Source organism: Haliaeetus albicilla, chromosome 9, assembly GCF_947461875.1.
Source record: "Haliaeetus albicilla chromosome 9, bHalAlb1.1, whole genome shotgun sequence".
Lineage (NCBI taxonomy): Eukaryota > Metazoa > Chordata > Aves > Accipitriformes > Accipitridae > Haliaeetus > Haliaeetus albicilla.
The window spans coordinates 22,044,298-22,057,627 of NC_091491.1; the positions used below are offsets into that span (position 1 = coordinate 22,044,298).

Consider the following 13,330-nt stretch of genomic DNA (forward strand, 5'->3'; position numbering starts at 1 on the left):
AGTCCTAAATTAACAGAATCCTTAAAATATCTTCTGTTACACTTGAACATTGCATACCTGTTTTTAGAATTTTGGACAGATGATCAAGTCTCAGAACAGACTGCTTTGAGTTTTGTTTATGCTCCAGACACAATGTCAACATTTACATCCTCAGTCCCATCCCAAGTGTCTGCTGCAGGAGCAGGACTAGGAAAAGCTACCGACTTCTAAACAGCCATAGTTAAGGGAGGAAACACTCTCTTGGGTAGAAATCTACCCAGAATTAGCAGTAAGTTTCACCATCTGGAGCTTGTCTTTGAAAGCTTCTCATTAACTTCACACAATTATATCATTAACAAGTATCTCTGCATGAGTGCAACCAGTCTTAAGAGCATCCCTTGAAATATTCCATCTACAAAACCAGAAGCTCCTCCTCTCCAATATATCTTCCACAGTTCAATACACCATTTTGTTTGCATCAATTTGCTCATGAGAACTAGATTGCTATCCTGGCATTTCCTGCCTTTGACAGAAGCTGCGCAAGATAATGTTCTGAGTCAGCACAAAGCACACTAGCTGGCAATGGCGCATAGAAGATGAGGAGTATTTGTCTTTGGAAGTACCTTTTTATTTTAGTGTTAAGTGCATTATCAAATTCAAGGGCTTTCTTTTGTGAAAGACATCACTGTTAAACCTCACATGCTTTTAGGTTGCATCTAAGTCAAGACTACATTAATGCCATAACTCAATTAGGACCTTAAATATATCTTCATTTTATATACATGCTTTTTGTCCAGGGCAAGCTTAATACAACCCCTCCAGCAGAAGGGGTTGTAAAGCAGCACGAATGTCAAAGCGTCCCCAAACATTTAACTTGAGCTCTGCCCTGCCAATGTGCCTCTTTAGGAGAGTTAAAGTGAAACATTAATTACAGACAATTACAATTATGCCAGTTAGAAGCATAATTTCACATGCATCAGGGATAAGCATGCTGGTTGCCTATACCGATTCCAGAAGACTGATCACCTCTAAGCCTGGCTGACCTGGAAGCTAGAAAGTCTCAGAAGCAGAGCAAGGTAGATCAATTCACATTAACACCTACAGAAAGAAAAGAAAAAAATTATCACAGACTTGCTGTTTTAACACAAGTTTTGAATAGTTCTGAATAGCTGAAAGAGTCAAATCAGAGACACCAAGCCTGGCTCCATATTAAAGGCTGCAAAGGATTCGGTTCCAGAACACACGGGGCGGGGGGGGAATGGAACACAGCATGCAATCACCAACCAAAACCTACATATACATTTGCAGAATGATTTCTGAGGAAGTTCTGAGGACAGACTTCAGACTAAACGCCTACTGTAAAGAGAAGCGATATCTAATAATGTTACAGATTCAAGGACTTGGTTGTAACTGCACATGCAATTAAGTCTGAACATTAAGGAATTACTGCCCTTAATTTTTGTCAGCAGTGGTTTGTGCTATCTGGCACTTTAAATGGACACGAGTTTTCTGATCACTAGTTACTGAATCTCACTTGACAGACAGTTAAAACTTAGCTCTCCAGAGGTAACAGCATTCAAATCCAACTGCAAGAACACATCCAACTTGAGTCATCCACTAACTCCTCCAAAAAGAGCATATTATAGCTACAATACAGATACATTATTTTCTGCTACTATAAAATGGCACCAGATAAAATGATTCACTGGAATCTCCTAATGAATTGCTCATTTTTAATCACAACTGTTCAGGTGCTGCTATTTATCAATAATAGAAAAATTAAAAGGTTAAAAATAGTGTACAGTTTAGCACAAAAGGCAACATTTGAATAGAAGCACATAATTTTAATTCGCTTTGAAGTTTAAAGCAATCCAAACAAAAAAGTTAACGATATAAATACAGAATAAATGCACATAGTTTACAGCCAACTACATGTATGCAAGAATAATAGCAAACCTCACATGAGCACTGAAGTATTCTCAAACTGTCCTTTGTGAGTGTTTAGCTATGACTCCAAGGGCATAATTATGTTCACATATGCACGGTAGGCAGACTCTCTTAAATAGAAGAACTGAAAACTTACATAACTGAGTCTTAACAGAAAGTTGAAAAAAGTAGTACATTTACCTAGGCACACTTCAGTGTCCAGCCTGTTTTCCAAATTTAAACAGTTTAAACAGGAAGCAACATTTATAAAGGCTCTCCAATCGTTTGTCTCTGGAAGCATTATTTTAAAATGCTACAGTCTGAGGAATGTTACAAATGCCACTTTAAGAACAAAAACAGAATAGCAGAAACTGTCACTAACAAACATCTCAATCAGAAAGGAAATATATGGAGTGTATTATGTAAACAGCAAACTAGGCAGGTGCAATGTCAATATACAAGTGGACAGGTTGATGTTTCAGTTACAATTAACATAACCAAAAAACTCCATAAATCCCTAGCGTAAATCTACTTAAAACAACATAGGCTAGCAGATCAGAAATTCAGACAGAAACAGCAGATCTATCAGTCAGTTTAAAGGCTGGGCTCAGCCCTCTGCAACATACCACAACTCACCTGTTTTCACACAGCTTTACAGGGACCGAATGGATAATAGAGGGGCTGAGAAATGTGACTGCATTCACTGAAATTAATTTTTTTATGGCCTTCCAAACTCGGGCCACCTTGCCATGTCCCCCCAATACGCCACAGACACTCAGTGACAACCAGTTGTAACACACCGAGCCAGGCAGGCCCTGGCAGAGGAGCTCCTTCTACCTCTAATGAACGCATGCTCCAGTGCCATCTTTTGACTGGTTCAGGAAACTGCAGTCTCACAGTATTTCCCAAATCTGTTAACTGGTTGCCGAGTCAAAATTAACAGCTTGCAATAATATTTAAGTTTCATCTAGGCAAGGGAAATATGAGGAAACTAATTAAAGTCCAAGACCTTTTCCTCTAGCACGGAAAAGCGTGACATAAATAAACTACATTCAAATCAAGATGCCCATCTAAGTTACAAGAAAGTTTAAATGCACTCCTTTCAGTTCTGTAGTTAAAGACATTAATGAATGTAGCATCTTCTTACTCCTTTTGAGTTTTTATAATAAATATCAAGAAAACTATATAAATAATTCAAAGATCTTTGGGAAATACTTCAGAGGTAACTTTGTATGTACTGGTAGTTTAAAAATAACAAAAATCCCAAGAAACTTCAGGTTTATGTTTTGTTATGTAAAGCAAGCCCAAAAGATCACCCCTGAAGGTTAAAACATTGCTTAAAACACCCCTTAAAAAGGTTGAATAAGCTGATTGTCTATTTTTAGCTGTTGTCTCCCATATTCAATTATCCTTGTTAACATTTTTCTACTTAACTCCAGGGGGGCTGTTCTCACCCAGACAAGGCACACCACACGGTACCCAGTGAATTAATGGGAGATGAACATGTAACCAAAAGAGAACATATCCAATAAACACAAGAGGAAGGTAACTCTCATGAAGCCTACACTAATCCAAGTGTTAACTGTATGCATGAACTCCAAAGCTGAATATTGTCTTTGCCAATTTAAATTTTGGCTATGCCTGAATAATCTGCATAGCCTGAAGAGTAATCCACTTTCTACACAACAAAAATTACAGCCAGTAGCTATTCCTGCACTTACTTATCTCAACAATGGTATCACAGCAAGACTTAGGTCAGAGTCATGACTACTCCAGACCTTTCCTAGAGAGATCACTAGAAAAAGACCACTTCAGAACACACATTTAAGCACTCCCCTCACTTCTAAACTATCAAGTTCACCTTTGGTCACATCACAGACCATGCTATCTGTCCTTAAAAGGTAAGATAACGTTTTCCAAGAAGGAAGTCAATGCAGCTAAGCCTCCACTGCAAGGTCACTGTACATGCTATAGGCGGCTTTTAGAAAGATGAGCAATTAGTACAGAGAATTAAATGAAATATTCAAATACTTTGACACTGTGTGGAGAACATGACAAGGGTCAAAATAAAGGAAAGCTAATGAAAAAAAACCAGACTCACTGTTCTGCAACAGAGATATTATGGATCTACAGCATAAAATGTTTTATCCTGCACAGCTTACATGGAGATCAAACCACGTCCTTTGTTTAAAACCAAAGTGCATGGTTTGTACAGTTTGACTACAGATAACCAGTAAGAAGAAAAGTTATAGGCCATAAGAAGGCCACAAAGTGCATAAGGAGTCATTCATAAAATAAAGCCATTGCACACAATGCACAGTTTAAGTGTACTGAAGTACCACACTGGAAGAGTTGATAGCACAGTTCTGTCCACATCAGTGCAGCAGCATTTATATGCAGAAAGCCATTGCCCCCAATTTATAATGATCACCTTCCTCATAAGGATCATGGACACAGACTGAGAAGTACTCAAGGTGCAGATAAAAGTTACATGTTTGGAAAGCTGTACTAGTTCTTGGAACATTAAGCTTCTGATTTTGACACTGCAGCTATATGATTTTGGAAAACCCTGTAAATTATGACAGAATAAACTAGCTAAGCCTCACTGCTGAATACAAAGCATTGTTTTGCAATTGGCTTATAGAACAAAACAATGCCTGAATATTCAGACAATTTGGAGGACAAGGTTATACTGTCAGCTGCAGTTCAGTACACAGGCTCAAGTTGTAAGAAGTGACACAGCAATTATCAAGGGGAATGCTAACAAGAAAATCTCAATTACAATTTTCTCCATCATTCTGCACAGAGGCTGTTTGCACTGAAAAGATCTACCACAGTGTCAACTGTTTTCTGCTTTCTGGTCGCCTTAGCCACAGTGATATGTGTTCTCCCCCTGTACTCCCATATAGATACTAATAATCCATGTCAGGATTTGCCAGTCATTTTAGGGTAATACAGCTCATTCTTAGGTAGCATGAAATCATTTGATCGAATCCTGTATTCACAAATAGTAGGCTGGACTAGTTGAGATTTCTCATCACAACAAGAATCCTTAAAAGGGCTACAAAATAGCATTCAGCAAGTTCTTTCTTAGCTGTGTGAGTGACCTGACAGGCTGGCAAGGAAAACTGATAATATAGGAGAACATTTCATAGGTCTCTCTTACTTAAGGAAGGGAAGTTCCAGAAAAGAAAAAGGATGATGCAGCAGAACTAGAAATCCACATACACCAATATTAACAGATTGATAACCTTAAGAGTTCAACAATCAGATCCTCTCTCACTAACCTACAACACTGCTCAAACTTAAAGAAAAAAAAACCAAAACCAAGTATCACCTTTTGTAGTGAAGAAATTATGCTGTTCTGGGTCCCTGCACCATATTTTGTCTTGAGGTAGCAACATGCAAAATTTTACACACTGACTGCTACCTCAGTCTCTTTATGTATCTTCAGAGTAACTGAATTGAAGTTTCAGGTATGGAAAGGTATGAAAGTACTGTCTTCTCCACTCTTCCAACAGGTTACTGTGCAGTAAAACAGAACAAAAAGGATATAGTTGAGACCAATTACCAAGGGAAGTGAATAAGGCTGCCCAAGAATATTTTTTGTGGCCCCTCCCTCACCCATCATGTCTCTGAAGATGACTGAATGGCCTTGTCCAGATTAACAGATAAAAAAAGTAACAATTTTGAATTCAAAGATGTATAAAGGCATTCCCTAAGGGGAAGTTCCCATTTGTCACATTGCCAAGAGACCACACAATAAGGCAGCAGAATTATTCATAGTTGCCCACGATCAACATTCGGTTTTGTCCATAGCTGCATTTTCCTGATACAACTTTCCTTTGAATTGACATTCAGTGGTCCACTCCAGTCTTTCCATCTTCCACCCTCTTCTAGGAAGCCTTGTCACACTGCTATCCATCAAGCAAGTAGACTACCACTTCATAGGTTGACATCATGATAGCCGTGTTTGGAATCTGTCTGATCAGGTGTGTAGTTAAACCTCGGTAGAGGGATCCATACCCTTCTTCTCGCACAAGCAAAGACAGTGTCTGGAAGAAAGATCTGTATTTTGTTCCCTCTTCTCTTAGTCTTGTTCGTACAACCTCTGTACAAAGAAAACCACATGCAGTTATGTTCACCACTTCTCATTATCTTTCCCAGAAACCAATTAGTGATTTTACACTAAAATGAAATCTTTCCCCCTCCCCAAGTTCTCAATATTAAAAGAACTCTTTAAAAAAGGAGGAGGAAGATGCAAACCATGTATGTGCAAGAGGAAAACAATTTAATTTTTTGGCAGTATTGGATATCTAAGTAAGAAAAGTTTATTTGTTTAGTTAAAATCCAGAAGAGAACTCTTGTTTGGGCTTACGTTTTAGCTTGGAAATTGCCACTAATGAAGTAGTCGATCCATTAACAAACTTAATGTATACACAACTACTTTGTAGGAAAAGTAAGTGCAACTGAAAACCAAACTAGACAGCCTGTTTTCCTAGAAGAGGGACAAGAACTTGCTGGCAAGTTATGTGAAATTGCTGAGTATATAGAGAGATTCCAAGTCAAAAAAGGACCTTCTCCTTAAGTACTTTAGGCTATGCCCTGGCAAATCCTTTGGAAAAATAAGCATTGCCTAAGAAGAGGCCATGCTAGATATCTACTCAAAAATACTTCCATTTCTGAATACTCTACTCATGTTGACTCGCTGAATCTGATGTGAAAAGTTTTAGACAAAGAAGTAGTTCTTGAGCAAGTGAGCCAAAGTCTGCTACAAATATCACTGAAAAGACTCCCCTTTAATCAATTTGATTCAGGTTCTCAGCTGTACATGCCCCACTTACCATGGGGATATGCTATTGATGTTGCACAAGTTTTGGAAGTGGCAGCAGCCATCATCATGCCAACAAAGTCTGAAGCTTCTTTTGCTGATTCATCCTCATTGTCCATGGCAGAAGCAGTCTTATACTCCAGTATTTTTCTCTTAATACTCTCATAAATAACAAAATGAATAACAGTCTCAGATATGCCTGCATAGGATGCCGACATTCCTCTGTAAAAGCCTTTAATACCATCCGATCGATAAACTTTTCGGACACATTCAAAAGCACTCATTCGCTTTTCTCCACGATTCCTAAAAAGGAGAGAACAAGACAGACATCAAGCTGGTGCAACTTGAGACTGGAAAATAATTAAACAGTTTTGTTTGAGTGACAAGAGGACTTAGGGAACATCTCACACTGATGCTGAGGGGCTCCAATTCAGATACATTTAAGAACACACAGAACTTGATGTAAAAGTCTCAAAGGCCTTCAGCACTAAACACAGGTAAGGCATTATACTGAATCCAAGCCAAACTTCATACGGTGACTAAAGAAAAAGTATCACATTGCAAGTTGAACAGCTCTAAGCCTCCCCAAGTCTTACAGAAAAAAGGACTAAATTGCTTGAAAACAGACTCCCAAATGAACTGTCAGTGTCAGTGACTCATGAACAAAATGGTCATTTTCTTCTTCATCACGACAGTGGATTTCCCCTCAATTTTGCCTCAAACAGCTCCATAGCATGGTAATTACAGCAGGCCTTACAGCATCACAGCTATCAGCAAACAACTAGCATACGAAAGGGAGCACACGGAGCATACCAACCAATACAACACAGGTAGCTATTATTTGATTCAATTAAGCTACTGTGGATGTCAAGGAAAATGCTCATTAGACATGACTGTATCAAGCAGTATTTGGTATATAAAATCTTACTCCTATTTTTAGCTTGCTTACTGAATTGTGCATACTGAAATACTTCGCATACCATATACAGCTATGCAAAACCATTACAACACTGCATAAAATATGCTTCATTGCAGCAGCGAGTGGAGGCACTTGAAGCACATGGATTCTGCCAGCAGAGGTCTCCTGAGTGAGCAAGTCACAGAATAAAACAGCAAATAACCTTGTAAGAAGTAATGGTTACTCATATGCATACTGTCAAAGCAAGACAGTGGCAGCAGCTATTACATAAATAGTATGAGGCATCACTCTGGCAGAATTTAAGTCCTGATGGTTTGAACTGCAATGTCAGACAGCAACGAAACAAGGTACCAAGCACAATTAAGAAAGAGTGGGCACACATAGATGCAAATCAGATCTTGAGCAAGCTAGGTGGCAGATGCTGCAGAAAACTGGGGGGCTGGCACTGATTTGCTGACAGGCAACAGAAAAGAGACAAAGAACAACTGGTGAGAAGAGCAGCTGGACCTACAGCTACAGCTCCAGAGGCATCTCAGTCTTCATATGTCCCCAATACACCTGGACAGGTGCCCTGGCAGACTGCTCTAAGAGTTTGTTCTTCTGATGCCCAAGATGCATGACATTGTCTTGAAGGCCAAAGCAATTTCACTTTGGAGACAAAACACATGCCTTCACCAGCTCTTACTGGGATCAGAGGTATTTTTGAGAACTTCAACAGAAACAAGATCAGGCCAGGATAATCCCACAGGCCAAGTGTTTTTTTTATGCCTCTAATAAAAACTGAATTAGAAGAGCTGAGAATGCAGTTATGTGCTAGACTAGCCTATGTAATTGCAGTATCCCACACAAAGTTGGAAGATCCTTCTTCAGGTATCCCACATGAATAATGTGCTTGATATAATGTACAGAAATAATGTACACAGGAAAACCATAATTTTCCCTAATATCCTTAAAGCCCTATAGTTTAAGCAATTTAACTGATTAATCAGTAAAAAACGAGCAGAGGCACAAGATGCCAACATGTTGCACATAGCACCAAGAACCCCCTGGAATTAGTCATGGAATTATCACCCCAATCATATGATGGCATCACAAAAGATTTCATAGTAAAACTAGTTCTTGGATATATTTACAATGGTCACTTTGCAGCTGACAATATGCCTGCTAAGAGGAAAAATGCTAATATGCACTTAAAACAGAAAGTCCAACAGATCTCCAAAATAGGAATATGTAGCTCATTAATGTATATAGGATGGCTGAAGAAAGAATTTTCTATTGCATGCTAAGTTTTCAGTAAGAAAGCCTACAAAGCAAACAAGACAGTTGCATTGAAGCACTTGCACCATATCAGTCTCTCCCTACAGTTTTAAATAGATGGGAATATAAAAGTCCTTCTTCCTCCCTATTTGCATAAAATTCTACTTCATTACAAGTTTTGTAACAATAAACAGTTTCTGTAATCGATTCTGTAGTCCAAACGACTTGTATTGACTGTTCCCCATTAGGTCAATTCCTGTGTTCTGATTCATGAAAGCAGTCTTCCTCTTTTTATAGGCTAGCGCTCACTTTATATAAAAAAACAAAAAATTCTTATTTCAGGAATGTTTAGTTCAACAGCCACAACCAAAGAGAATGTATTACTGAAGGAAAATACAAGCATATGGTTGGTAGAACATTATTTTAATGAGACTGTTAACCTTGTAATTAATTCCAAATTTGCTGGCCAGTCTACTTTAGTGCCTCAAGCATGCCTCAGAACACAGATTAAAATAGAGAAAAATGATAGTGTAACTTGTAGACAGATCAGCATCAACTTTCTAATTTGATATGTTGGATATTTAAAGAATCATTCCATTCTGGGATGCTGAACAGATTCACAACATTTAAGTGAAATCTTAGCACAGCAGTGATATTTCCCATTGTCACTATACCTTGCATCAAGCTGTAATCGTGTCTTTACTAGCCAAATGGGATTAGTTGTTGTGATCGCAGTAAAACCTAAAATATTTAAAAAGAAAAGTTAGATGTGATAGTATCACAGGAGCAACTGCATCTAAGTTTGAAACGCACACAGTAAGGTATAGTGGATGCAAAAACTCGGACTATACTGATTTTTAGAAAGTACCCATTGTAGCCCTTTACTGATATTTTATGAAGCCATACAGCCAATAAATATTTAGTTTATTTTTAAATTTTACATTAATATTGAATAAATTTAATTCTTAGCAAGAGACACCCCATTTAAAATAAGCCAAATTGTGTACATTTCTCTATCTAATCATACCAACCCTGTTTTGACACTACAGAACAGCAAAGCTAGCTAGACTAATACTAACCAATTTGGCAAACATGTCAATAACAATGCACTGCAGATACAGCTATAGCAATTTAAGACGGTATAAAACATTGTGTCAATTTAATTTGCTACCTGAAATACAATCCGAGTTTAGAAGCATGCAGACTGAATAAATACTACTTTTGGTGCAGTTAAAAGGTATGTATTACTGTAAGTTAAGAGACCTTTTAATACTGAACTATAAAGAACAGTTAAATCTGAGTGCTAATGTTTTATTTAGTATTCAAAGCAGAGATTGTTGGTTGGCCTAGGAATACTTTTACAAGCATGAGTGTTTAAGTTGTTAAAGTAAATAGTATGACTTCTAACTACCCAGACAGACAGCAACTATTCAGGCTTGCATAAGGGCTAAGGGTTAAAGCTTTGATTTTCAGTCCACTAAAGAAAAAGAAAAGGAAGAAAAAGAGAAAAGGAAACAAATTAAAAGAAAGTAGTAAGAATGACTCTTACTTCTGCACAACTGTGGAGAGGAAAAGAGCAGAGTGAAAGGCAGCTCTGAAAAAAAGTAAAATAAAAAAAACTATCTAGAGTTGTAAAACCACACATGCACCATTAATGAGGTGTCATGTCTGCAGGAGAGAAGAGAAAAAGGGAAGAGCTGGAACATGGCCAGGCAAGAGATAAATTTAGACACTTGCTTTCTAAGTGACACTTGTATATTACTACAAAGACATGCTGCCCTCCTGCAAGGGAATGGACTGGGGTTGTGGGAAAGCAACAAAGAGTTACCTTGTTCAGTGCATATTTGGTGCACAATACTGTATACAATGAACAGGCTATCGATTAGCTTGTTTATCGAGATCATTAACAGCTTATGTATATATATTTAGCAGAACTGCTTGCATACATGTTACTTCTGTTCAATCACAATCTAGGTTTACATTGCACACAAATGACTGCAATTCTCAGAGAAATGCCAGAGGATCTTAACTGTTTTAAGGTTTCTTCTATCCCCACCCCCAAATCTTAAATAGGTCAGTATGAGTTTCAGTTACAGTTTTAAAGACAAACTACAAGGTTTAGCAGCTACTAAGATTTAGCTATATTTCTACACCAAAGTAAAAAACATGTTAGAGATTTCAGTTTAATCTTTTAATTAAATAGATCTTTAAACTGACTCAAACCTCTTAACTAACTTCCTGGGGTAGGTACTAAAGGTTTGGGGTTGGCTTTTTTTCCGATACATTACTCATGTTCTTCTCTGTCTAGGTACATATATAGCCCTTCATACAATGGAGGGAAATCCTAATAAGCCAAAAGTGTTTTGTATCTGCATTTCTTGTAGGTAAATAATTAAGTAAAAACTCAAAGCATCAGGGAACTACTCTGCCATAACAAGGCATGGGATGTTTTTAAAACATACTGCATCTGCAAAAAAGGTTCTGTAGGTCAACTAGCCAGAGCCCTTCTGATCTGTCACTTAATGCCATAGAAACTCCACTGATTCCAAGAGCACTTGACCCTGGGTTGAACTATACTGAATGGAAACACTGTTCTTGCATTTTTTATTTCTTTATACTAGCACTAAGAAAGCTTTAATTTTCTTTTACTTCAAATCAGAATCTTTCCACATCTACAGTGCAGTGAAGGGCACTAGGAATGCACAGGACTGCAACAAAAGCTTTGAAATAAGGTGGGGAAAAATTACTAACTTCCCCTACCAACACATTTTCCAGGAAAGACTTCTCTCTAAAAAACAAAATTAGTTCTTAATTACAACTGAACAAGACCAAAAAAAATCTTGTGTTCCTATTTAAGTTGCATGCTTTGGAATTTTGTTACTGCTAGACTGTATGTTAGAACATTATCCACTCAGCCCTTTCCCCTTCCCATTCAACCCCAAAAACCCAGTCTCTATAGATCCTAGATCTAGAACAGGAAACACCTAGGTGAGATCAGAGGCAGTGTCTGAGTGGCAGTAGTGACTGTATTCACCCACAGCAGCAGCCTGATACTTCTAGGCAGGCTGGGAAGAGTATATTGGAAATTGCCAGTGAAGGGTGGTTGGCACAGGACACAGCCTACTCTGTCCAAACTTGTACTCCCTGGGTTGCTCTAAACATTTAAGCATAGCACCCATAACAGTAGGGTCAGGTGCTTAGCAGCATAGCCAATTTTTTTCCCTTGGGCTGTCATAAGCCTAACTTGCATGACAGTTCACAGAATCACAGAATGGTCTGGGTTGGAAGGGACCTTAAAGATCATCTAGTTCCAAGCCCCCTGACATGGGCAGGGACATCTTCCACTAGACCAGGTTGCTCAAAGCCCCATCCAACCCGGCCTTGAACACTTCCAGGGATGGGGCATCCACAACTTCTCTGGGCAACCTGTTCCATTGTCTCACAAACCTCACAGTAGAGGAATTTCTTCCTAATATCTAATGTAGATCTACCCTCTTTCAGTTTAAAACTGAACCAAAGCTTTCAAATCAAAGAGCCTTCCATAATTCAGGTTTCAAGATGAAACAACTACAGCTCAATTCTTCTAGGTAATGTAGTAAATACAGTTGGTGGAAGAAGAAAAATAAAGAGTTAAGTGATGCTGACACCAAGGAAAGCACTCCAAAATATGAAATATACCATTTGGAATCTTTGGTAAGATAAGCTTTTCTTTTTAAATGCAGAAAATCTGTAGCAAAAGTACTTGTTAAAAAAATAAAGGTAGGGGGCTCTCAACTACTATGAAGCTCTATCAATTGTTTCCTTTTTCTTTTTTTCTTTTTCGAAGTCTCAGTGAACTTTGATAAGCATTGTAAAGCATTATAATGTGTTGTATCCTCAAGAAAGATTCCAGATTCATTAGAAGTGTAGATCAATTTGGCAATACGAGAAACTTCTGTACTTTTCTAGGTTTTATTTTCTATGAAATCACATCCCGGTTTCAGATGGAAAGAATTATCTCAATCTACTTTTTCAGCTATACCAGCTACTGACAGGTAAGATCCCAGGTATTCCTATTATGCATCATATTTCAAAGGTTAGGGGTTTGTGTTGGTTTTTTTTTTAATCTATAAGCCAATGTAATTGATAACAGACGCATGTGAATATGGAATGCTGAATTAAAAATCCAAAGTAGTAAAATAAAAACAAACCAAAAGAGAATACAGAAAGAGACAGAAAGGAGATTATATACATATTAAAAAAGAAAAAGAAAAGAGGTCTTTGAAATAATGTGACAACACAGAGTATCAGCTGCAGCATTTTAATGGCAGCTCTGGGATACTGAAAAAAAAACCAAGAGGCCTTGTTTAACCCAGTAGGGACTTTCAACTAGCCAGAGCTAAGTAAAGTAGCAGCTATCAGTGAAAGGTATCTTCCAC

General features: G+C 38.0%; 1 protein-coding gene across 1 annotated transcript in view; it reads right to left on the reverse strand.

Moving 5' to 3' along the window:
• Positions 1-1,802: 1,802 nt before the first annotated feature.
• SLC25A36 (solute carrier family 25 member 36) overlaps positions 1,803-13,330 on the reverse strand; it is a 33,871-nt gene continuing 22,343 nt past the window's right edge. The window contains exons 5-7 of the mRNA XM_069792084.1: positions 9,587-9,653; positions 6,750-7,039; positions 1,803-6,016 (exon numbers count right to left, since the gene is read on the reverse strand). Of these exons, the coding sequence (XP_069648185.1) occupies positions 5,823-6,016; positions 6,750-7,039; positions 9,587-9,653 (551 nt within the window). The 3' untranslated portion in view covers positions 1,803-5,822. The remainder of the gene's footprint in view (positions 6,017-6,749; positions 7,040-9,586; positions 9,654-13,330) is intronic.